Source organism: Eptesicus fuscus, chromosome 1 (genome assembly GCF_027574615.1).
Source record: "Eptesicus fuscus isolate TK198812 chromosome 1, DD_ASM_mEF_20220401, whole genome shotgun sequence".
NCBI lineage: Eukaryota > Metazoa > Chordata > Mammalia > Chiroptera > Vespertilionidae > Eptesicus > Eptesicus fuscus.
The window spans coordinates 48093432-48114613 of record NC_072473.1 but is presented as its reverse complement, the minus strand read 5'-3'; the positions used below and the strand labels follow the sequence as shown (position 1 = coordinate 48114613).

At 42.0% G+C, this 21182-nt stretch overlaps 1 protein-coding gene across 2 annotated transcripts in view; it reads right to left on the bottom strand.

Moving 5' to 3' along the window:
• Positions 1 to 21182, bottom strand: part of AR (androgen receptor) — a 317783-nt gene that overhangs the window by 15466 nt on the left and 281135 nt on the right. Inside the window, exon 4 of one of the 2 annotated variants that reach the window (XM_008159771.3) lies at positions 623 to 910. In XM_008159771.3, coding sequence (XP_008157993.2) covers positions 623 to 910 — 288 coding nt within the window. Of the gene's footprint in view, positions 1 to 622; positions 911 to 17464; positions 17476 to 21182 lie in introns of those variants that run through there. The other variant, XM_054716086.1, reaches the window with a different exon arrangement.

Here is a 21182-nt window from a genome sequence, read left to right as displayed (position 1 = left end):
GTATGGTTCCTCAAGTTGATATTGAAGACAGAATATCAGTCAGGCTCAAAATTATCTTTGGGGTAAACATCTGTATGCATCTTAAGGCATATAAATGTTATGTCTACATAATCTGTGATTATAAGAAAAACTTCACACTATATCTGTAGATTAAACATGATTGCTGTGTGCTGATGTGAGGTGTATGGGGCACTCTATAATGCTGCTCTACTCTTTGGTTTCTGAGTTTTACTTCCATTTTTTAATCATCAGTGTAGGATATATTTTTCATTGATTTTTAGAAAAAAGAGAAACATCTATGTGATAGAGAAACATTAATTGGTTGCCTCTCATATAAGCCCTGAATGGAGATCAAACCCATAACCTAGGTATGTGCCTTGATTGATAACCAAAACAGCAACCTTTTGGTAGGACAATGCTTCAACCAACTGAACCACCTAGCCAGCGTTTTTCCTTATTTTTAAAGTGGGGATTACATCATTCTCTACCCCTGCAGAGTAATGGTGAGAATTGCATGAGTTAATGGGAAGGAATGGACAGGACATGGTACCTGCCTTGCCCATAGGAGCATTCACTAAATATTATCACTTTTATCCCATGCCTCCACTTTCCTTTTCCTTACCAGGCAAGGCCTTGGCCCACTTGACCACATGTACAAGCTGTCTTTCACCCAGTTCATTGAGGCTAGAGAGCAAGGCTGCGAAGGAGTCAGGCTGGTTGTTGTCATGTCCAGCACACACCACGCCTGGTTCAATGGCTTCCAGGACATTCAGAAAGATAGGCTGACACTCGTAGCCTTCAATGTGTGACACCGCCAGCTTCTGGGTTGGCTCCTCAGTTGGGCTGGTGGCGCTGGAAGCCTCCCCTTCCTCCTGAAGTTTCAGATTACCAAGTTTCTTCAGCTTCCGAGCTATTGGGAGAAAAGGGAAACTTGGATTTATTATAAATGACCAAAAACACACAGTGCAGCTACTCTGTTAGAAAACCTTCATGCTAAGAAAATAAGGATGTTAATTCTTCATGGTCAGAGATTCTAAACTCCTTGAAGACAAATGCTCAGTTTAACACTGATTGAATGAATGATTCATCACTCCAAGTCTTTACTAAACTAAAATTTCATATCTTATTTTCTCCCCAATCACCTTGCAAGACAGGCCTAGAATATCCTTGGATTGGACTCTGCATAAATGCAGGTTTCAGTACTCATACCTAGAACCTTTCATTGAATTATTCAGATATATTCACAATTCATTCATTCATTCATTCATTCAACAGAGATTCAATGTTAAGCCTTTTTTAAAAAAATATATTTTTATTGATTTGAGAGAGGAAGGGAGAGGGAGAAAGAGATACAAACATCAATGATGAAATAAAATCATTGATTGGCTGCCTCCTGCCGCCCCCTACTGGGGATTGAGCCCACAACCCGGTCATGTGCCCTTGATTGGAATCGAACCCAAGACCCTTCAGTTCACAGGCCAACACTCTATCCACTGAGCCAAACCAACTAGGGCAAGCCTTTTCTTCTGGGCCTTAACCCTGTCTGGTAGAGGATAAATCAATACCCCTATGCAGTTAAAATGTCAATCCAGTAAATGTTACAACAGAGGTATTAATAAAAAGACAACAATAGCTCTGCATAGGTGGGGTCAGGAAAGGCTTTATAGTAGCATTTGACCTGGATCTTGAAAAATGGTGAAGGTTTCACTAAGCAGAGAAGAATAGAAATGACAAACAAAAGCACTGAGGAGTGTTTGGGGGAAATAGTAGAGACGAGTGTGTCTGGAGTATATATTGCTTGTATGGGGAGACTGGCTATTTATAAGGTTGAAATCAAGATTAGACCTGATTTTGAAAGGGCTTGTATATTGTAATGAAAAATCTGGGCTTTTTCTTATAAGTAATAGGCACATACAGAATGTTTGAAATAAAAAGAATGATGAATTTGTGTTTATGTCTAGTATGTCTAGCAGATTGCTAGGTAAAGAGACTAGAAAGGTAAACATCAGTATTAATTATGGGGTCCATAGGGGTACCAAAATATCAAAATAAAATGTACAGTGACTTGGATACTAATTTCTCTCTCTCTCTCTCTCTCTCTCTCTCTCTCTCTCTCTCTCTCTCTATCTCTCCCCTTACACACACACACACACACACACACACACACACACACACACACACCACAAACACACTTTGATAGTTAAAGGTCTCTGAACATGGAAAGGTTGCCAGGCAAACATGTTATTGGAGATTATCAAGCAGAGACTAGAAACATAATGGTTAAAAATTCAAGCATGTCAACAGAGTACTGGAAGTCCTAGTCATAGTGATCAGACAAGAAGAAGAAATAAAAGACACCCAAAATGGAAGGAAGAAGTAAAACTGTCATTATTTGCAGATGGCATGATATTATACATAGGAAACCTTAAAGACTCCACCAAGAAGCAACTAGATCTAATAAATGAATTCAGCAATGTAACAAGATACAAATATTCAGAAATCAGTGGTATTTTTATACACTAACAATAAACTATCAGAAAGAGAAACTAAGAAAACAATGTCATTTACTATTGCAACACCAAAAGAAGATGAGGTTAACTAGGAATAAATTTAACCAAGGAGGTAAAAGACCTGTTCTCATAAAACTATATGACATTGAAAAAAGAAATAGAGGAAGATACAGATCAGTGGGAGCATATACCATGTTCATGGATTAGAATAATTAATATCATTAGAATGTCGATGCTACCCAAAGCAATCTATAGATTCAACACAATTACTATTAAAATACCAATGGCATATTTCACAAATCTAGAAAAAATGTTCCAAAAATTTATATGGAACCAAACAAGATCCTGAATAGCCTCATCAATCTTGAGAAAGAAGAACAAAGTTATAGATATCACAATATCTGATATCAAAATATACTACAATGTCATTGTAATAAAATCAGACTGGTACTGGCATAAGAAAAGACATATAGATCAATGGAACCCAACAAAGATCCCAGAAATCAACCAACACCTTCAAGTCAATTAATATTTGACAAAGGAGACAAGAGCTTATAGTGGAGTAAAGACAGTCTCTTCAATAAATAGTGTTAGGAAAATTGGACAAGTATATGAAAAAATGAAAGTAGACCACCAACTCACACCATACACAAGAATAAAATAAAAACATGTATAAAAGACTTAAATGTAAGTCACAAAATCATAAAAATCCTAGAAGAAAATATAGGCAGTAAAATATCAGACGCCTCTCATAGCAATATTTTTGCCGACATATCTTCAAGAGCAAGGGAAACAAAGAAAAATAAACAAATGGTACTACATAAAACTAAAAAGCTTCTGCACAGCAAAAGAAACCATCATCAAAGTGAAAAGGGAACCCACTGTATGGGAGAATATTTGCCAATGATACTGATAAGGTGTTCATTTCCAAAATATATAAAGAACTTACACAACTCAACAATAGGAAGACAAACAATCCAATTTAGATTGGGCAAAGGACCTTAATAGACATTTCTCCAAAGAGGACATACAGATAGCCAATAGTCATATGATAAAATGCTCAATGTCAGTAATCATCAGAAAGATGTAAATTAAAATCACAATGAGCTGTCAACAAACAACAGTGTTGGTGAAGATGTGGAGCAGATGAAATCCTAGTGCACTATTGGTTGGAATGCAGACTGGTGCAGCTACTGCGGAAAGCAGTATGTTATTTCCTCAAAAAGTTAAAAATGTATCTGCCTTTTGACTCAGCAATCCCACTTCTAAGAATCCCAATGCATCTCTGTGTTCATAGCATCATTATTTACAACTAGAGGCCCAGAACACAAAATTCATGAGTGGGTATAGTCCCTAGGCCTAGCCTGCAATCAGGGCCATCTTCCCCAGTTGTCAGCAGCTGGCCTTGCCCCTTGCCGCCACCCACCTGGGTTCCCAGTTTGCCATTGAGTGATCGGACCCTGACAGCCAGGTAGGGAGGGACTGAGAGGTTGACCAGTCCCGCCCACTCATGGCCCCACCCCTACCATGGGTGCCCTCTGTATGTGGGGTGACTGTCAGGGCGGGGGCCTTGGCCTGGTGCCACCCACATCTCCTCCACCCACCCTGGTTCCCTGTTCACCATCAGGCAATCAGAGAGGTAGCCATTCCCGCCCCCTTGCCTGCTCCACCCCCACCGTGGGTTACCCTCTATGTGTGGGAAAACTGGCAGGGTGGGGGCCTTGGCCTGGTGCCACCTGCATCACCACCTATCCCCGGACCCCCATTTGCCATTGGGCGATGGGAGCCTGCTGGCCAGGGAAAGGGACCAAGAAGTGGTCAGTGCACCTCATAGTGACTTGTCAAGCAGTCGTTCTGATCATTCTGCCATTATGGTTTCTGGGATTTTATTATATAAGATAGCCAAGATATTGATATAGCCCAAGTATCCATCAGTAGGTGAGTGGATAAAAAAGCTATTATACAATGGAATACTACATGGCCATAAAAAGAAGAAATCTTACCTTTTGAGACAACATGGATGGACCTGGAAATTATTATGCTAAGTGAAATAAGCCAGTCAGAGAAAGACAAATACCATATGATCTCACTTAAACGTGGCATCTAATGAACAAAATAAACTGCCAAACAAAATGGAAACAGAGGCATGGATACATGGAACAGACTGACAGCTGTCAGAGGGGAGGGTGGGGCCTGGATGAAAGAAGGTGAAAATATCTGCCAAAGAACATATATGCATAGCCCATAGGCACAGACAACAGTGTAGTGATGACTACAGGGAAAGGGGGCAGGGGCTCAGTGGAGGTGGGCAAAGGAGAGGGGGAATGGGGACATCTGTAATAGTGTTAATAATGAAAATAAAGTTAAAAAATAATTCGAGCTTGAAGCATCAGATGGAACTTTTTAAAAATGCCCTTGAATGTCCTTTCTCATCCTCAGACTACCAAATTGTATCATCTCAATTTCCACTAAAGAAATAGGAATTTTCTGGTGTTGCAACATTTGCCACTGAATACTATAACAACTTCAGATATTGTGAGATATTAGACCTATAGTGAATATGCACTCTAAGTCACATATTGATTTTATTTTTTATCAAAGGGGAATTTGAAGGGCTGAAATACCCAATAGTAACAAATAAATAAAAGAATTTCCTTGTTTCTCATCTATCTGTAAAATAGGAACAATGCTAGGAGGCAGCCGATAGGAAAAATGATAAAAATAACATTATTTAAAACAACAACCACCCAAAATTCAAGCCTTTTGAACCATCTTCTCCCCACGCTCACATGCACACAATTTAGAGGTCTTTGAGCATCCTAATGTTTACTTCCCTAACATTTATATTGGCACAAATATAAATAATTGAAGATGTCATTACTCTGAGCCCTAGTATAGGCAGATACACTGAGGTAGACCATAAACCACTTTATCTCTAATCCATTTAAAGTTACAACAATAAATTTTAAAAGGTATAAAACAAAGAAAGAAGTGGATTGCTCAATTTAAATGGATAAATACAACAAAACCTGCTGCTGATCTGTTTCTGGCATTTGCAGAAAAATTTACTTATCTGAAACAAATTTTCAGGTCTAATCAGAGAAATAAGTCCTGCAATGCAAACTCTAATCATAGTGTAACTCAATGCAAGAATAGATAATATATTTGGATCAACAACTAGAATAGAGGAAGAAAAACTAGTGGGGTTGGTGGTGCAAGAGGAGCACAGAGGAACCTCAGGGTAAAGTAACAAGGGAGTCTGAAAAGTCAACCCAGAGTGGTAAGATGACCTTGTTCAACAATAATTTCTCTCCAGCTTGGGCACACTCAACAGTAAGGATATATGTACACCCATTGCCAACTCCCACTTCCCACCCACAGAATAGGCTGGAAGGTATGGTCCAGGCTAAGTCTATCTTCTCCCAGAACTAGAGACCTGGCCTCCATAATATCTTGTCAACTAGTGAACTTGTTTCTGACATGAGTTCTTGTAGGCAGTTCTACAGATTGGCAGTTCCTACTGGATCTGCTCCCCTGGTACATGTTCTAGAGGTAGACCCTCTTTGTCCCCATTATTGGCACTTTATGGCCTTGAGATCAGGAGTTGCCAGACCATTTAGTCCTCTTCAAACCTGGGAGAAGACAGATATAATTAGCTCCATGCCTGAAGTAACAAAAAGAAATAAAGATAACTATTTTCTTCAGAGCCTTCTATGTGCCTCACTTCATCATTTACATCATTACACACATTACATCATTTAATTCCACAATAATCTTTGAAGGCTAGGAATATTTAAAAGTCTTTTTTTTGCAAGTAAGTAAACTGAGGTTAATACAGCTAGTAAAATTTTTAATCTAAACCTGGTCTGCTGACTACAAATCCCATGTTCTTTCTACTATCATGCTGCCAGCCCAAAGTGTCTGAAATCCTGAACCTTATCTCTAGCTTTAATAAAAGAGCTGAATAACAGGGCTGGGGTTGTATCTTTTCTGCCTTCTACCCCCATACTCCAAAATTCATTAACTAGCATTAAATCTGGAAGGGCAGAGGCAGGAAGCTATGAGAATACTCTAGTCATGTGTCCAAAGTCAAAACAGGTTTGGGGTACTATAAAAGGCCTAAATATTCACAGCATGACAAAACAGGAAAGGTCCTTAGAAATCATCTCATCAAGGGGGTCACAGATTCAATATACCTACAGGGTCTATACAGGTAATACAGTGGTGTGTGTGTGTGTGTGTGTGTGTGTGTGTGTGTGTGTGTGTGGTGGAAATTGGTGAACTGAAGTGAATGCCTTACTGCCTTTCTGCCCTTGCCATGTACTTGTATATGCACACACACACACACACACACACACACACACACACACCTGGAAGGCATTCATATAATATTTAAATATTTCCTGGAACTAATATATATTCCAAAATTGAATTTAGTCCTTAGTCACAATTTTGGGACTTGTGACATTAATCTAACCTTTCAAGTCAAAGATGGGGGGCTGGGCCGAAGCCAGAAAGAGTGAGGTTGCTGTACCACAACAGCTCTCTTTTCGGCTAATTTCTACTCTATCTCAGTACCTGCCTCTCTGAGCTCCTTCTATATTTGCACTATATAATACAATAGCCACTAGCCACATCTGGATATTTAAATTTAAGTTAATTAAAATTAGAGAAAATTAAAAATATAATTTCTTAATATAATTAGCTACATTTCTTTTCAAGTGCTCAAAAGCCACATGTGACTAGTGCCTGCTATATTGGACAGCAGAGATATAGAACATTTCCATCATCACAGAAAGTTCTATGGAATAGTGCTGTGGATCAAACTGTTCTCTGGGGAAGCTGTCTCATTTATCATGCCCTATTCATGCTATTGATAAAAAAGAAAAACAGCCAAAGAATTTTACACAGATATATCTATGGGTTTTTCTAAAAGGTGAAAGGGCACACAGAGCAATTGGTGGTGGTACAGTTAGTGAGGCATGCTCTGCAGCCTTTCCCGTACCAACAGTGATTCAGATATCAGTGGGTTGATGACTTGTGGATCTAAACAAATTCATTACAAGCAAGACCGATATGTGTAGAGACTGTGGGGAGAATCCATCAACATGAAATAATTCCCTTCTCTGTGTAGTGCTAATGAGAAATTGGTTGGTATTTTTACATCTTGCTCCTCTAGACCTATGTGGCATCTGCTTGAGGAAGAGAAGCCACATTCCTACTTTCATCCAGGACCTGGGTAATGTGTTGTCCCTGGCCACAGTGGCTCAAACTGCACCAGGTGTTCTGGCCTCTCTGCCTGAAGAGGGTGAGTGTACTGAACATAAATGAAATCAGATTCTATTCATTCTGCTGGGGATCCTCTGTTCTCTCTCTACAGTAAAGGCCAGCATGTTGCTAGATGATTTAGAATGCTGGGCAATGAAGCTTGCTAGTCTCAGCTGTTATTCAATGCCCAAGGCCTTGTTTTCGTCCATGAAGGCCACCCCACACCCCTCCTGCCTCCTGCACCTGAGCCCCAGAGTCATATCTAATTCTTTCATGTGAAGTACAGGCCTTCTGGCCCCTGTGTTATGGCAGAGACACATAGTTTACTTAAATGGAGTGGTGAAGTGAGGAGAAAGAAGACAGTAAAGGTGGATAGTTCTAGTGTTGTGTGAGTTGCTTTGCATCCCTTCCCTGTCTTTCAATCTCAGATCAGAGCAGAGATGAGAAAGGGCCACTAGAAGGTACTTCCCTGTCCCTACTGGCTCTTTAGGGTATTGGAGCACCTGACATGGTGCCTGGATCCTATGGGGAATGCACTTTTCAGCCAGGTGGCATTAGATTCCTTTGAAAAATCTTTCTCTACAGCACCAGAGAAAGATTTTTCAAATCAGAAATTATTAAGTATGCCTAAGGAAAGGTAGATGTGATTAATCTGTAGCTTTTATAGCCACTGTGACCTTTAGACACTTTTGCAGCTTCATTCCTTGCCACCTCAAAATAGAGGCTTTCTCATCCATGGGCAGGGGAGAGGCATGGTGAGTTGAAGTTTCCAAAGCCTTACAAAGTTTGAATCCTTCTCCCTAAGTCAAGGATGTTCCTCCTCCTCATTTAGAGCACACTTTCTGTGGTAGGTAGATTTATAAGATGGCCCCCAATATTCCCAACCCCTGCTGAGTAGACACATTCTTTCAGTTATTTAGATAACACTAATCTAAGTGCTGTCATGAAAGAATGGGCAGATGTGATTAAGGCTGCAATTCAGTTGAATTTAAGGGTGGTTATCTTTGATGGGCCTGACATAATCAGATGAACCTTTAAAAGACATCAGGCTCTTTCTGGAAAGACCTTCACGGAGTCAGGGGTAGTTAAACAGGGAAGATTATCTATTGTTGGCTTTGAAGGTGGGGGTACACATGGCAAGGAATGAGAGCAGCCTTGAGTAGCTGAGAGCAACCTCTTGCTAACAGCCAGAAAGGACACAGGAGCTTTAATCCTACAGCTGCAAGAAACTGAATCTTGCTATAATAACATGAGCTTGGAAGAGGACACTGAGCTCCAGATTAGAATGCTGTCTGGCCAATACCTTGATTTCATCCTTGTGAGATACTGAGCTGAGAATCTAGTCATGCTGTGTCCGACTTCTGACTTAACAGAACTGTGGGCTGATAAATGAGTACTATTTTAAGCTGCTAGATTTGTGGTCAAATATTATGCAGCAATAGAAAACTAATACACTTTCATTATAGAAGTGTGGTGTAGGGCAAGATAATAGGCTTTGGAGCCAATCTTGTGTTAAAATCCCAGCTCTGTCAATTAACTAGTTTAATAACTTTGACCCCTTTGCTTAGCTTCTCTTAGATCTAGTTTCCTCATTTGTAAAACGGGAATGCACTGACCTAGGGCTTAGAATACTTTGGAGAACTAAATAAGAGAGAATACCTGGCAGATAGTGAGCTTTCAAAATGGTTTCTTCACTCTCTATCCATTTCTAAAGAGTAGAGAGTGAATGGCTTGCAGGTGACCTAACTCAGGCATGGGGGAAGATGGACAGCAGAATTAACAGAGAACCAGATAGAACAGAGAAGGGAAGGGAAAAGTAAGGTTATGAAATGAAAAACAGTAACAGAGTTTCTTCTGGATGTAGCTGCCTATAAAACTGAATTCAGATCTTAAGTGTAATTCTAAATACTAAGTAAACATAAAGGTATGTGTGGTGCAGGGCTGCAAATAGGTTGTGAAAACAGACTAGACTGTGATTATGTGAGTGTGTGTGTGTGTGTGCAGATGCTTATCCTACCTTATAATAGAGAAACATGCAAATTGACCGCACCTCTGCTATGCCCATGATTGGGCCTGCGAGAGGCTGGGGGCGGGACTCCGAGTGGACTATCCGGCGGTTGAGAAGACCAAGATGGCGGCGCCCAATCCTCTTAGTTCCGGGGGTCCCGGGGGCGATTGCCACCCTGGGGGGGCATGGCAGGACTCGCCCAGCCTCTCCCGGGTGTCCCTTGGAACATTGCAGGCATGTGGTGGCTGAGACCCAGACCAGGCCTCTGGCCACAGATTCATAGCTTTGCGGAGACCTAGGGCAGGGATCTGCCTCATCTGCAGAGAGACAGAGGTTCTGCAGTGCCCCCAAGACATGGGTGGGCCCAGCCAGGGATCAAGGGGCATGGAAGGACTCCTGGCAGAGGGGCAAGGACCCTCACCCCTGAGGCGGGGGTTGAGGGGTGGAGCCACCTCAGTGAAGGGGTGCTGCACTGCAGGGTACTGGACTGACTGACATGATTCAGAGAAGCTCCCAGTGCTAATGGGCCTCGCTCAGGTGGCCTTCACACTTCAGAGGCAGTGACTACTGCTCCTGCCTTGACCCAAAAGCAAGCTCACTACACCCTGCCCCATAGTAGAGCATGCCTAGGCAGTGAGTGGGAAGCCTTCCACCTGCTTTGGAGAAGCGGGGGCAGTAAAGAATGGGGGAGAGGAAAGAATGTGGAGCATCAGCAATGAAGAGGTGCTTGAGAAAGAGGCTGGGAAGCCTGACTGGAAGGTTTGTTCTGTTTGCTGGGCCGCTGCCCCTTAGGAAGCGCAAAGAGCATGGCTCTGAGGGCTTCCTTTGTGCTGAGTCAAGTTCCACAGCCAACTGGAATTGGCCTCAGTTTCCTGGTCTGTAAAATGGATGAAGCGTGTCCCAGTGCCTTCACTGAGCTTTGATGGCCAATTGAGATACTATATAAAGAAAATGAGGGAAGAAGTGAGAAAGAAAAGGAAGCATGAGAAATACAAAAGAAAGACTGAAAGGAACCTGTAAACCCATTGTCACTTAAATAGGGAATATAGTCAGTAGTGTTGTAATGATGGTATGATGCCAGGTGGGTACTAGAAATATCGGGGAACACTTTGTAAAGTATATGATTGTCTAACCACTATTCTGTAACTAATATAAAACCTGAAACCAATACAAAATAATGTTGAATGTAAAGAAATGAAAATTGGAGTGAAATTTTTATAAATTTAAAAGTTTAAATAAAAACTGTAAAGGAAGGAAGGGGAGAATAAAAAGTGTTTTTCATTTTGCCACTTCATTAAAAAGACAGTTGTCTTTATATGGTGCTTTCATACTTTTCTAAGTCATTATCTCATTTTAATTTCCGGGCAACTTAAAGACAAGATAAGTATTCCCTCCACTATTCAAAGAAAGGAAATCTTGGTGTCTGGTCCTAATGATTCAATCGTCAAGCCCTTATTGTAAAGCAGGGTTAGTAAAATTTTCTGTGCAGGGTCATATCTATACTAATAAAAGCCTAGGGTGTGATCAGGCCAGCAGGGGAGGGTATTTGGGGGCAATCAGGCTAGCAGAGGAGCAGTTAGGGGGCACTCAGGCAGGTAGGTGAGCGGTTAGGAGCCAGTGGTCCCGGATTGTGAGAGGGATGTCCAACTGCAGGATTAGGCCCGATTCCATAGGATCTACTTTGCAGAGTTGTTGTAATATTCCCATAGAGAATGTATACTAGGCACTTAACATGGAGCAAATTCTGTAGGTCAATAAATGATGTCTCTTACTCTTGCTGGCTACTAAGCCCCGCATTGCTCCATTTCATCCCCTTTATCACCAGCAGGTAAATATCTTTCTGGAAAAGCTAACCAATGAAACATCAATTCCACAAGGATTAAAATTAATTAGGGGCGAGAATCAGAATGGCGAGGGTCTCCTGACATCCCCCGAGGGGTCCCATATTAGAGAGGGTGCAAGCTGGGCTGAGGGACACCCTCCCCAGTGCACGAATTTCGTGCACCGGGCCTCTAGTATATTATAATGCTTAAATCTAGGTGCTCAAACACCTTCACTAGTTGGGCAGGTAAATGTAAATGAGTAAAACAGTCTAGTGAACATAGAGTGAGTTTGGGACAGTGAAAGTGATTGAAACCCTGCCTGGGAGCAGTTTACGTCAATTTTCTAAACAAAGACTGTGCTGGACAAACAGAATTCTGTAAGAGAATTTTGGTCTGGGGAATGCCAGTATACAGTCCTGGTTTAAATCATGCCTGCCATCTTTCCACTTACTAGGATTAGACTCAGGGCATGTCACTGTATGACTTTAGGCTTGGAAGGTCAGAGAAACACTGGATTAGGATCCAGGGGACCTCACTGCATGACCTCAGGATCATCTCTTTCCCTCTTTTGCTCCTAATTTCCTCATCCTATATAATCCTATATAATAAAGAGCTAGTATGCAAATGGTTGTCACGCCCTCCACCCTTGTGCTGGGGCTGGGGGACCTGAGGCTGCGCCCCCTGCCCCGGCACCGGGACCGGGGGACCTGACGCTGCACCAGGGGACCTGAGGCCAGGCACCCTGCCCAGGCACAGGGGCTGGGAGTTGAGGCTGCACCCCCCCACCTGGCGGGGCTTGACAGAGGATCTGAGGCTGTGCCCCCCGCCTGGCTGGGCTTGACGGGGGACCTGAGGCTGTGCTCCCTGCCCAGTGGGGCTTGATGGGGGACCTGAGGTTGCGCCCCTCCACCCACCCTGGTGCCGGAGCCAGGGGATCTGAGGCCACGCCCCCTGCCCTGGCACTAGGGCTAGGGGGCTGAGGCTACACCCCCCTCCTGGTGGGGCTTGACGGGGGAACTGAGGCTGCGCCCCCTGCCCTGGCGTTGGAGCCAGGGGACCTGAGGCCAGGCCTGGGGACCTGAGGCCACGTCCCCACCCTGGAGTCAGGGCCAGGGGACCTGAGGCCATGCCCCCCACCCGGTGGAGCTTGATGGGGGACCTGAGGCTGCGGCTCCCCACCTGGCATGGGGCTTGATGGGGGACCTGAGGCTGTGCCCCCTGCCAGGCGGGGCTTGATTGGGGATCTGATGCTGTGACCCTCACCCCGGCACTGGGGCCAGGGGACCTGAGGCCGGTCTGGGGGACCTGAGGCCACATCCCCTGCCTGGCGCCAGGCCAGGGAACCTGAGGCTGCACCTCCCACCCAGTGGGGCTTTATGGGGGACCTGATGCTATGCCCCCTGCCCAGTGGGGCTTAACAGGTGACCTGAGGCTGCACCTTCCGCCCAGTGGGGTTTTATGGGGGACCTGATGTTGTGCCCCCCATCCGGTGGGGCTTGACAGAAGACCTGAGGCTGCGCCCCTTGCCCTGTGGGGCTTGATGGGGGTGGGGCCGGCCAGGTCTGTGTCTTGCATGATTTCGAGGCATGAGCAGGTGGGCGGGGACTTGACTTTGGGTCCCATGGTGTGCCCCAGACTCTGACAGGAGGGAGATTTTCATATACATTTTACTAATTTTCTTTCATCTCTGACACTTCTATTATGGAGAAAGGGCAAATAGCAATATTAAAATATTTCCTCTAATTGATTTGCTTTTAATGTGCATGTATTTTGTGCACCGGGCCACTAGTATATTTATAAAGGATAGTAGTTAAAAGCAAAGAGTCTGGAGTCAAATTGTCTTAGTTGTAAGCTTGGCTCTATTGCGTACTAGCTGTGAGACTTTGAGTAAGACTTAGCCTCTCTGTACCTCAATTTCCTCATTTGAAAAGTGGGAATACTATTAGTATCTAATTAATAAGGTATTTAACAAGGAATATAGACAACATGATGGTGTCTAAAAGTAGGGGGAAGATTTTACACTACTAGAAGGACTTTCTAAGTCTGAAACATAGTGAAAAATATACTGAGCTTAAGGGGGCAAAATGCAACGATGACATCAAAGTTCTAAAATGTTAATCAGAATTAAGAAAAGGTGGTGGTATTCAGAGTCTTATTGCATCTTTGGCCTTGGACATGTTCCCTTAATTTCTCATAAACCTCCATTTTCTCCTCTGTATAATGGTGACAATCTGGCCTGACTACTGCATAGGACTATTATTAGAAGGAAATTAGATTATTTTAGTTAAAGTGCTCTGAATTCGGTAGAGGTGCATGCCAATGGGAAGGTTATGAAATTTTCTAAGGATAAGAATGGATCTCTAACTAAAAAACATTCTGAAAAACTGCCTACTTTAACAACCTATAAGAAGTATTATCTTCAATCTCAGGCAACTAGACTGAAGCCAAAGGTTGAGGGACAAACTAACAGGGTTCAGACCCTTAAGATAATCATAGGATCTACTTTGCAGAGTTGTTGTAATATTCCCATAGAGAATGTATACTAGGTACTTAACATGGAGCAAATTCTGTAGGTCAATAAATGATGTCTCTTACTCTTGCTGGCTACTAAGCCCCACATTGCTCCATTTCATCCCCTTTATCACCAGCAGGTAAATATCTTTCTGGAAAAGCTAACCAATGAAACATCAATTCCACAAGGATTAAAATTAATTAGGGGCGAGAATCAGAATGGCGAGGGTCTCCTGACATCAAACTAATTTAGTAGTAGTACCCCAAGAGTTCTACAAGTTTCTTTGAGAGCCCCTGAGAAGAGATAAAAAGGGCCTGAACATGTGGCTCCAATAACCCTACCTTGTTTCAAACCAGAGCAGCAGGGCTTTATTCTATATTAATATTTGGGAATGTCAGATTTTGTTTGAAGAATAGGTTAGATTGCCAAGAAAATATTTGAAGGCCTCAAATCTTGTCTATCCCAGATCTCCCATTCAAAACAATTCTTAAAAACAAACAAACGAGTAGACTGAAGGCCAATGCTAAGTCTTGCCCAAGTTAACACAGCTATATAGTAGCAGAGCAGGGACTAGAATCAGCTATTCTGACATCTCAGGCTCTATTGTTTCTATTTAATCAGGTTGAGTAGCATGTTAGTGGGAAAAGGGTCAGCTGGAGATTAGTGATGAAGAACTAGGACAACGACAAGAGACCAAGAACAGAGCCAGTTCCTGGCATGCATGGAATGAGACATTAGTTGGGGGTGCATCCAAGTGTACATATGCACTAGTAAGTGTAAGTAAAATTCCCTCGGACAAGAAGGTTTCTTGGTCTTTCCCTCACACTCTCATTTTCCTCCCAGTCTCAATTCTGAGTCAAAGGAATAGTCAGGAAAAGGAATATCAAATTTTATCTTTCAAGGTTTATGTTGGACTATTTAGTCTAATGGTTTTTAGCTCATGAAGGAGTAAATGTAATTAATAACAGAATGATATGCAATGCTGCATATCCTTGCCAAAGCACAGAATCTGGCAGAAATTATTTCCAAGTCTCTCTCTACTACAGAGCCAGAAGAAAGGGGCTTACTGTCCAGATGCCATCCTGGGTGAGAGGCATAAAGTCATTACCAAAAAGCTTGAAAATGCTTTCACATACCAAACTTTTCCACTGGAAAAATTAACTACATGAATTTAGAGCATGCATGCTTTTACAATTACATTTAAACTGACATTAAAAACAAATGTGAAACAGTCTAAGCTGAACAGGTCAGGATGACCTGAAAAGCAAACGAGAGAGAGAAAAAAAAAAAGAAAAGAAAAAAAAAAAGAAAAAAGGCCCAATGTTAACAGCATTAATTCTGTCAGTCTGTTGTAAATAAGAAAATACCATTGCTGCATTAATGGTTTTATTAAAGGAAAATCCACTAGCAGGAATATGCAACATTTAAACAAATAGAAAGCAGTTAACAAATAAAACACATTAGCCTTTCAATCCACCTTAAGGAACTATTGTTGGTCTGGAGATTAAAACTGTGCCCCAAAGAGAGGGAACTCCCGTCCCTCCTGAAGTCCCTTCTTGGCTTCTCTCTAGAATGTTGCTGAATCAGAGGAAGGAGAGAAAGAGAGAGAGAGAGAGAGAGAGAGAGAGAGAGAGAGAGAGAGAGAGAGAGAATGAGAGAGATATTGTGTAGTATGTGTGTGTATGTGGACTGGAGAATGAAGAGGGTGGAAAACGCAAGCCCTGGGCAAGTCAGGGCGAGTGCTTCTGTCCTGATGCCATCTTGGGTGAGGGGTATAAGGCCATTACCAAAAAGCTTAGAAATGCTTTCACATAGCAAGGTTTTCCACTGGAAAAAGTAACTACATGAATTTATAATATACATGCATATTTGGCTACTCCTGGGTTTAAAGACTCCACATACACCAGAAGGAAAGTGGTTTTAATATGAAGGTTCTTGGACAGATGCAGCATAGCAAAATATTTATAATTCTAAGTGCCTCCTCTTTTATATCAATGCAAAATTTGAGGCTGGCTTGGCAGAAGAACAAAGCCTCACAACTGGTGGAGAGGCAAGCGGTGGAGGAGTGTGAGTACACTACAGCTAGAAGTAGGAAGTAAAGCCTGAGCCACTTTCTCCCATCATCCTAACTTCAATAGTAAACAAGAGAAGTAGGCACTAGTTCGTAGATTTTGCCTCCTCTTTATGAGAGGTTCAAGTGTGTTTGTGTTCTTGAAAACAGTCACCTTGACTTTAAGAATGTGGAGAAAAAAAAAAAAAAACTTCTCTGGCTCTAGTCTCCTGATCCGTTTGAAAAGGGGTTGGCTGGCTTCTTGGGGAAGCTCCTTCAGGAGGGGCATAAATGAGATTCTTATTTATTTAACTTTGTGGACAGCTAATACTACCTTCAGCTCAGTGATGCGGCCTGAGTTTCAGATATGGGTCCTTGGCAGAGGTCCAGCAGAATGGAGGTAAGGATAAATTAATGAATTGCCTACTAACCAAGTGGAAATGACTATAGGAGCCTCAGATAGGTACAGTGGCTTTTATTCAAGGTAGCACCTTCAGTTCCATCAGCAAATCTTCTTCCCAGCAACATACTGTGGAAAACAAGCAACTGATCTATAGCTGCAGTTTGAGCCAGTGCCTGGCTGCTATCACATATGATCAAGAACAATAAAAAAAAAATAAAAACTCTGCTTGCCCTGGTTGGTAGCTCAGTTGGTTAGTGTACCAATATGCAAAGGTTGGGTTTGATCCCTATACAGGACACATGGACACATGGACACATGGACACATGGACACATACAAGAATCAACCAATAAATCCATAAATGAGTAGAACACCAAAGCGCTCTCTCTCTCTCTCTCTCTCTCTCTCTCTCTCTCCCTTTCCCTCTCTCTCTCTCTCCTCTCTCTCTCTCTCTCTCTCCCTCTTTCCTTCCTTCCTTCCTTCCTTCCTTCCTTCCTTCCTTCCTTCCTTCCTTCCTTCCTCCCTCCCTCCCTTCCTCTCTCTCCCTAAAATCAATCATTAAAAAGCATTCTTCCAACACTATCATACTACAGAAAACATCATCATATGACTACCTAAGTGGTAACTGTTACTACTTCTAGAGCTAGTCCTTACAACATCCCTGTGAGTTATGGAAACACCAGCAGTCCCATGGGGGAGAATCATCAACTAAGAGAGTAGCCCCCAGCCCCGACATCAGAGTCTGTGTTCAGGAGCAGGGGCTTAAGCCCTTAAGGCTCAGATTCCAGGTGTTTCTGGGCTATTCAATTGCACTCTAGAACCCTCATTCTGAATGAGGCAGGTCAGCCTTTCTCCAGTGTCTGGTCATTTTGAGATACTTGTAGTTGTCAAACTAGAATTTTTCTAATATGAAAAAGAAATACTGTTGAATATAGCAGTTCAAAGATGGGCTTGCACCTAGCAGGCCTGATGATCAGATGCCTGAGTCAGGTCCTCTGAATGGAGGAAGCATGCAAAATTGGGAAAAGCAGGCAGCTACCATTTTGGATTGGGGATTCCTGTTCTCTTTTCTTACCCACCTGTATGACAGAGGTGCAATGTGGTATGGAAAATTCTTTACTTGGAATTGTTTTTTTTTTGTCCCTTCTTTTCTGCTTTATTGATAAATATACTGAAGAGTATATCCTATATGATAAAAGGGTAATATGCAAGTAAACCTAGCAGCAGAACAAACAAACAACCAATCCAAGCATATGCTAATGATATGCTAAGGCTGCTCAACTGCTTGCTATGATGTGCACTGACCACCAGGCGGCAGATGCTCTGACTGGTAGGTTAGCTTGCTGCTGGGGTCCGGCCAATCAGGACTGAATGAGATGGGCCGGACACACCCTGGAGCCCTCCTGCGGTCCCTCCCTGGCCCATGCACCGGTGGAGTCCTTCAGGCTGGCCTAGCCCTCTTGCAATCTGGAACCCCTCGGGGGATGTCGGAGAGCTGGTTTCAGCCTGATCTCTCAAGCCACTCACTTTTGGAGGGTGCCAGACACAGGGCTCATGAATGGTGAGCACTGCTGCAGCAGCACAAGCCTTTCCTGAGATCGGGACTGATTGGGCATGAGCCCATGGCAGGCACAGTGGGGCCGGGATGAGCGGGAGCGGCAGGTAGGAGCTGCAGGCAGCATTGGACTGCGGGGTTTCAGCAGATCCATGCAGGCCACCCAGAGGGACCCCACCCATGCACGAATTTCTGCACTGGGCTTCTAGTATATATATACTGGGTGTTTGCATCTCTGTACACAGTGTGTAAGGATTAGACAGGGGGTGTGGAGAAGGAGGATGTGGAGAAAAAGAAGAGAGATGGAATTTAACAGTCTCAATAGACACTCAGAGCCCAATAAAAACTCTCTATTTGGTCTTTTGAATTTCTTGCAGCAGCCAAATAATCCCATAATATTACAAGCATTATTACTCAGCTTAGAGAAGAGAATGCTTCAAAATTAGTATCTATGTGCCTAACAGCTCACTAATCAAAGCTTCCATGCCTCATTTTCCACCCTGGGGAGAGTCCTCAGTCTCTTTCAGTTTTATTGTGGCCAGCATGACATACCACACTGTGCAGGCTGGGGCTGGTGACCTTTTGTCTTGGCCAAGATCCAGATTTTCTTCTTAGTTCCAAATGCCACTCCAAGTTTCCTGCAGGTTATTTCTTCAGGATTGGTGCTTACAGTTTTTAAAATTGCTGATTGCTAGAAGGCTGAAATGTCCCTCAACAATTAATTTTCACTTCAGCCACAAAATCATTGGCCCAATGGGGGGTATTAAACAGGAAAAAGGAAGCCATTTATATAGATGGTTTAAGAGATCTAAGTGGGGGGATAAGGGGGTAATGGGGGAATAAGGACACATATGTAACACCTTAATCAATAAAGAAATTTTAAAAAATAAAAATAAAAAATAATATTTTAAACACTTTTGAGATCTTTTTTTTTTAAATATATTTTATTGATTTTTTACAGAGAGGAAGAGAGAGGGATAGAGAGTTAGAAACATCGATGAGAGAGAAACATTGATCAGCTGCCTCTTGCACACCCCCTACTGGGGATGTGCCCGCAACCAAGGTACATGCCCTTGACCGGAATTGAACCTGGGACCCTTGAGTCCCAGGGCGACGCTCTATCCACTGAGCCAAACCGGTTTCGGTCACTTTTGAGATCTTAAGGAATATATCCTACAGTTTGTAACAACAGGTGATACTCTTTTTAAATTAAAATGTTTTAAAACAGTTAAAATGAAATGTTTTTCTTGAATTGTTAAACTTGGAAAATACTTGCCTTTGTACATATGACCTATTCTGTGCTGTGTACTTTTAGCTTTCTGACTACTACCTTTGAAAAATATTGCCTATGATATCATTTTACTCTTTCAAGAGCAACTGAGGGATTTTGGAGCACTCATAGCAAAAGTAAACAACAATAAAATCTTTCTGCTGCAATTACACTTTAAAAACTCAAGGATTTTAAGTGGAAATTTTACAACTGAGATACTCATTCAAGTACACGACATGGGGTATCATCCATTTTGATGATTAGAAAAAATTATTTACCCCTAACTATAGTTCTCTAAAGCACATTCTCAAAGATAGACTACAAAATATATATGCTGTCCCAGGTAATTTAGTTTGGAGGAATTAAGAGATATAGTCTCTGTCTCGCCATACAACAAGTTTGCTTGAGAACTACAATTAGAGAGAAATATACCGTTTTCTCTAAAATGTGTCACCATATATGTATGTAACGAACTGGAAGATGGTGATTGGCAGTTGATTCAAGGGTGATTCGGCCATAAAAAGGAAATATTGCCATTGCAACAACAAGGATGGACCTTTGGAACATAATGCTAAGTGAAATAAGTAAGACAGAGAAAGACAAATACTATATGACCTCAGTTATATGTTGAATCTAAAAACACACTGAACTCATAGAAACAGAGAACAAATTTATAGTTACCAGAGGTGGGGGTTAGCGGGTGGGGAAATGGTTGAAGGTGGTCAAAAAGTATAGACTATGAGTTCAGTGTGTGTCATTTTGTAATAGTGTCAACAATAAAATAAAATAATTTTTTAAAACCTACAAACTTACAGTTAAACAATAATTAAATTTTGGTTGTGTTATGTCCATCCTATGACTATAGTTAATAATACTGTATTGTATATTTAAAAGTTGATAAAAGAGTAGATCATGAAAGCTCTCATCACAAGGAAAAAATTGTAACTATGTATGTTGATGGATGTTAACTAAACCTATTGTGGTGATTATATAGAGATGTATATAAAATTACTATGTTGCACACTTTTAATAAAATATTATATGTCATTATTTCAATAAAACTGAGGGGGGGCAGATTACAAGTGCTATCATATGTTGTGCATGTTGATTTCAAAGTTTATTGGGCTATTCTGCTCTTTTGTGCATACCTCAGTTGTGCATATCTGTAGGAATACTCAGTTAGCTAAGAACTGAGGGAGGGGGAAGGTAGCACTTGTCACAATTGAGATTTACCATTTGCATCTCCAGCCTGAAAACATTTAGGGCTCTATTATTGAGAGTCAAAGAAGAAACTCCAAGTAACTGAGTCCCACATTGTTGATTTTTATGATAATCTGCTGCCTGCTGCACTGGAGGTAGAGAGGATTCAATCATTGGGTAGGCAGTGGTACTCAAACTCTACAAATATGTGATTTCTAGGCCTCCTACTTTAGCAATGAGATTATGTGGTAGCTCCATGATGAGGATCTAGGTAGATATTAGAATTCTGGTCAGAGAGTACACAAAAGAACTGATAAACTTTAGTGAAGAATATATAGATAGCCAAAATATTTAGTAATTACTCTGCACAATACTGGAAGTCATCATATTTCTCAAAAATAATTTGTCTAGCATGTTCCTCGGGTAAGAAATATGTATCTATGCCTATGAGATGACTTTGGCAATAACTCTGTTTTGGCATGGATTGCATCTCATCCTTTGTATATAAAAATAATACAGACCCAACATGGTTTACTTTAGTGGTTTTAATAGCCTCTGGTGCATATTCATTGAGACGTGGTGAGA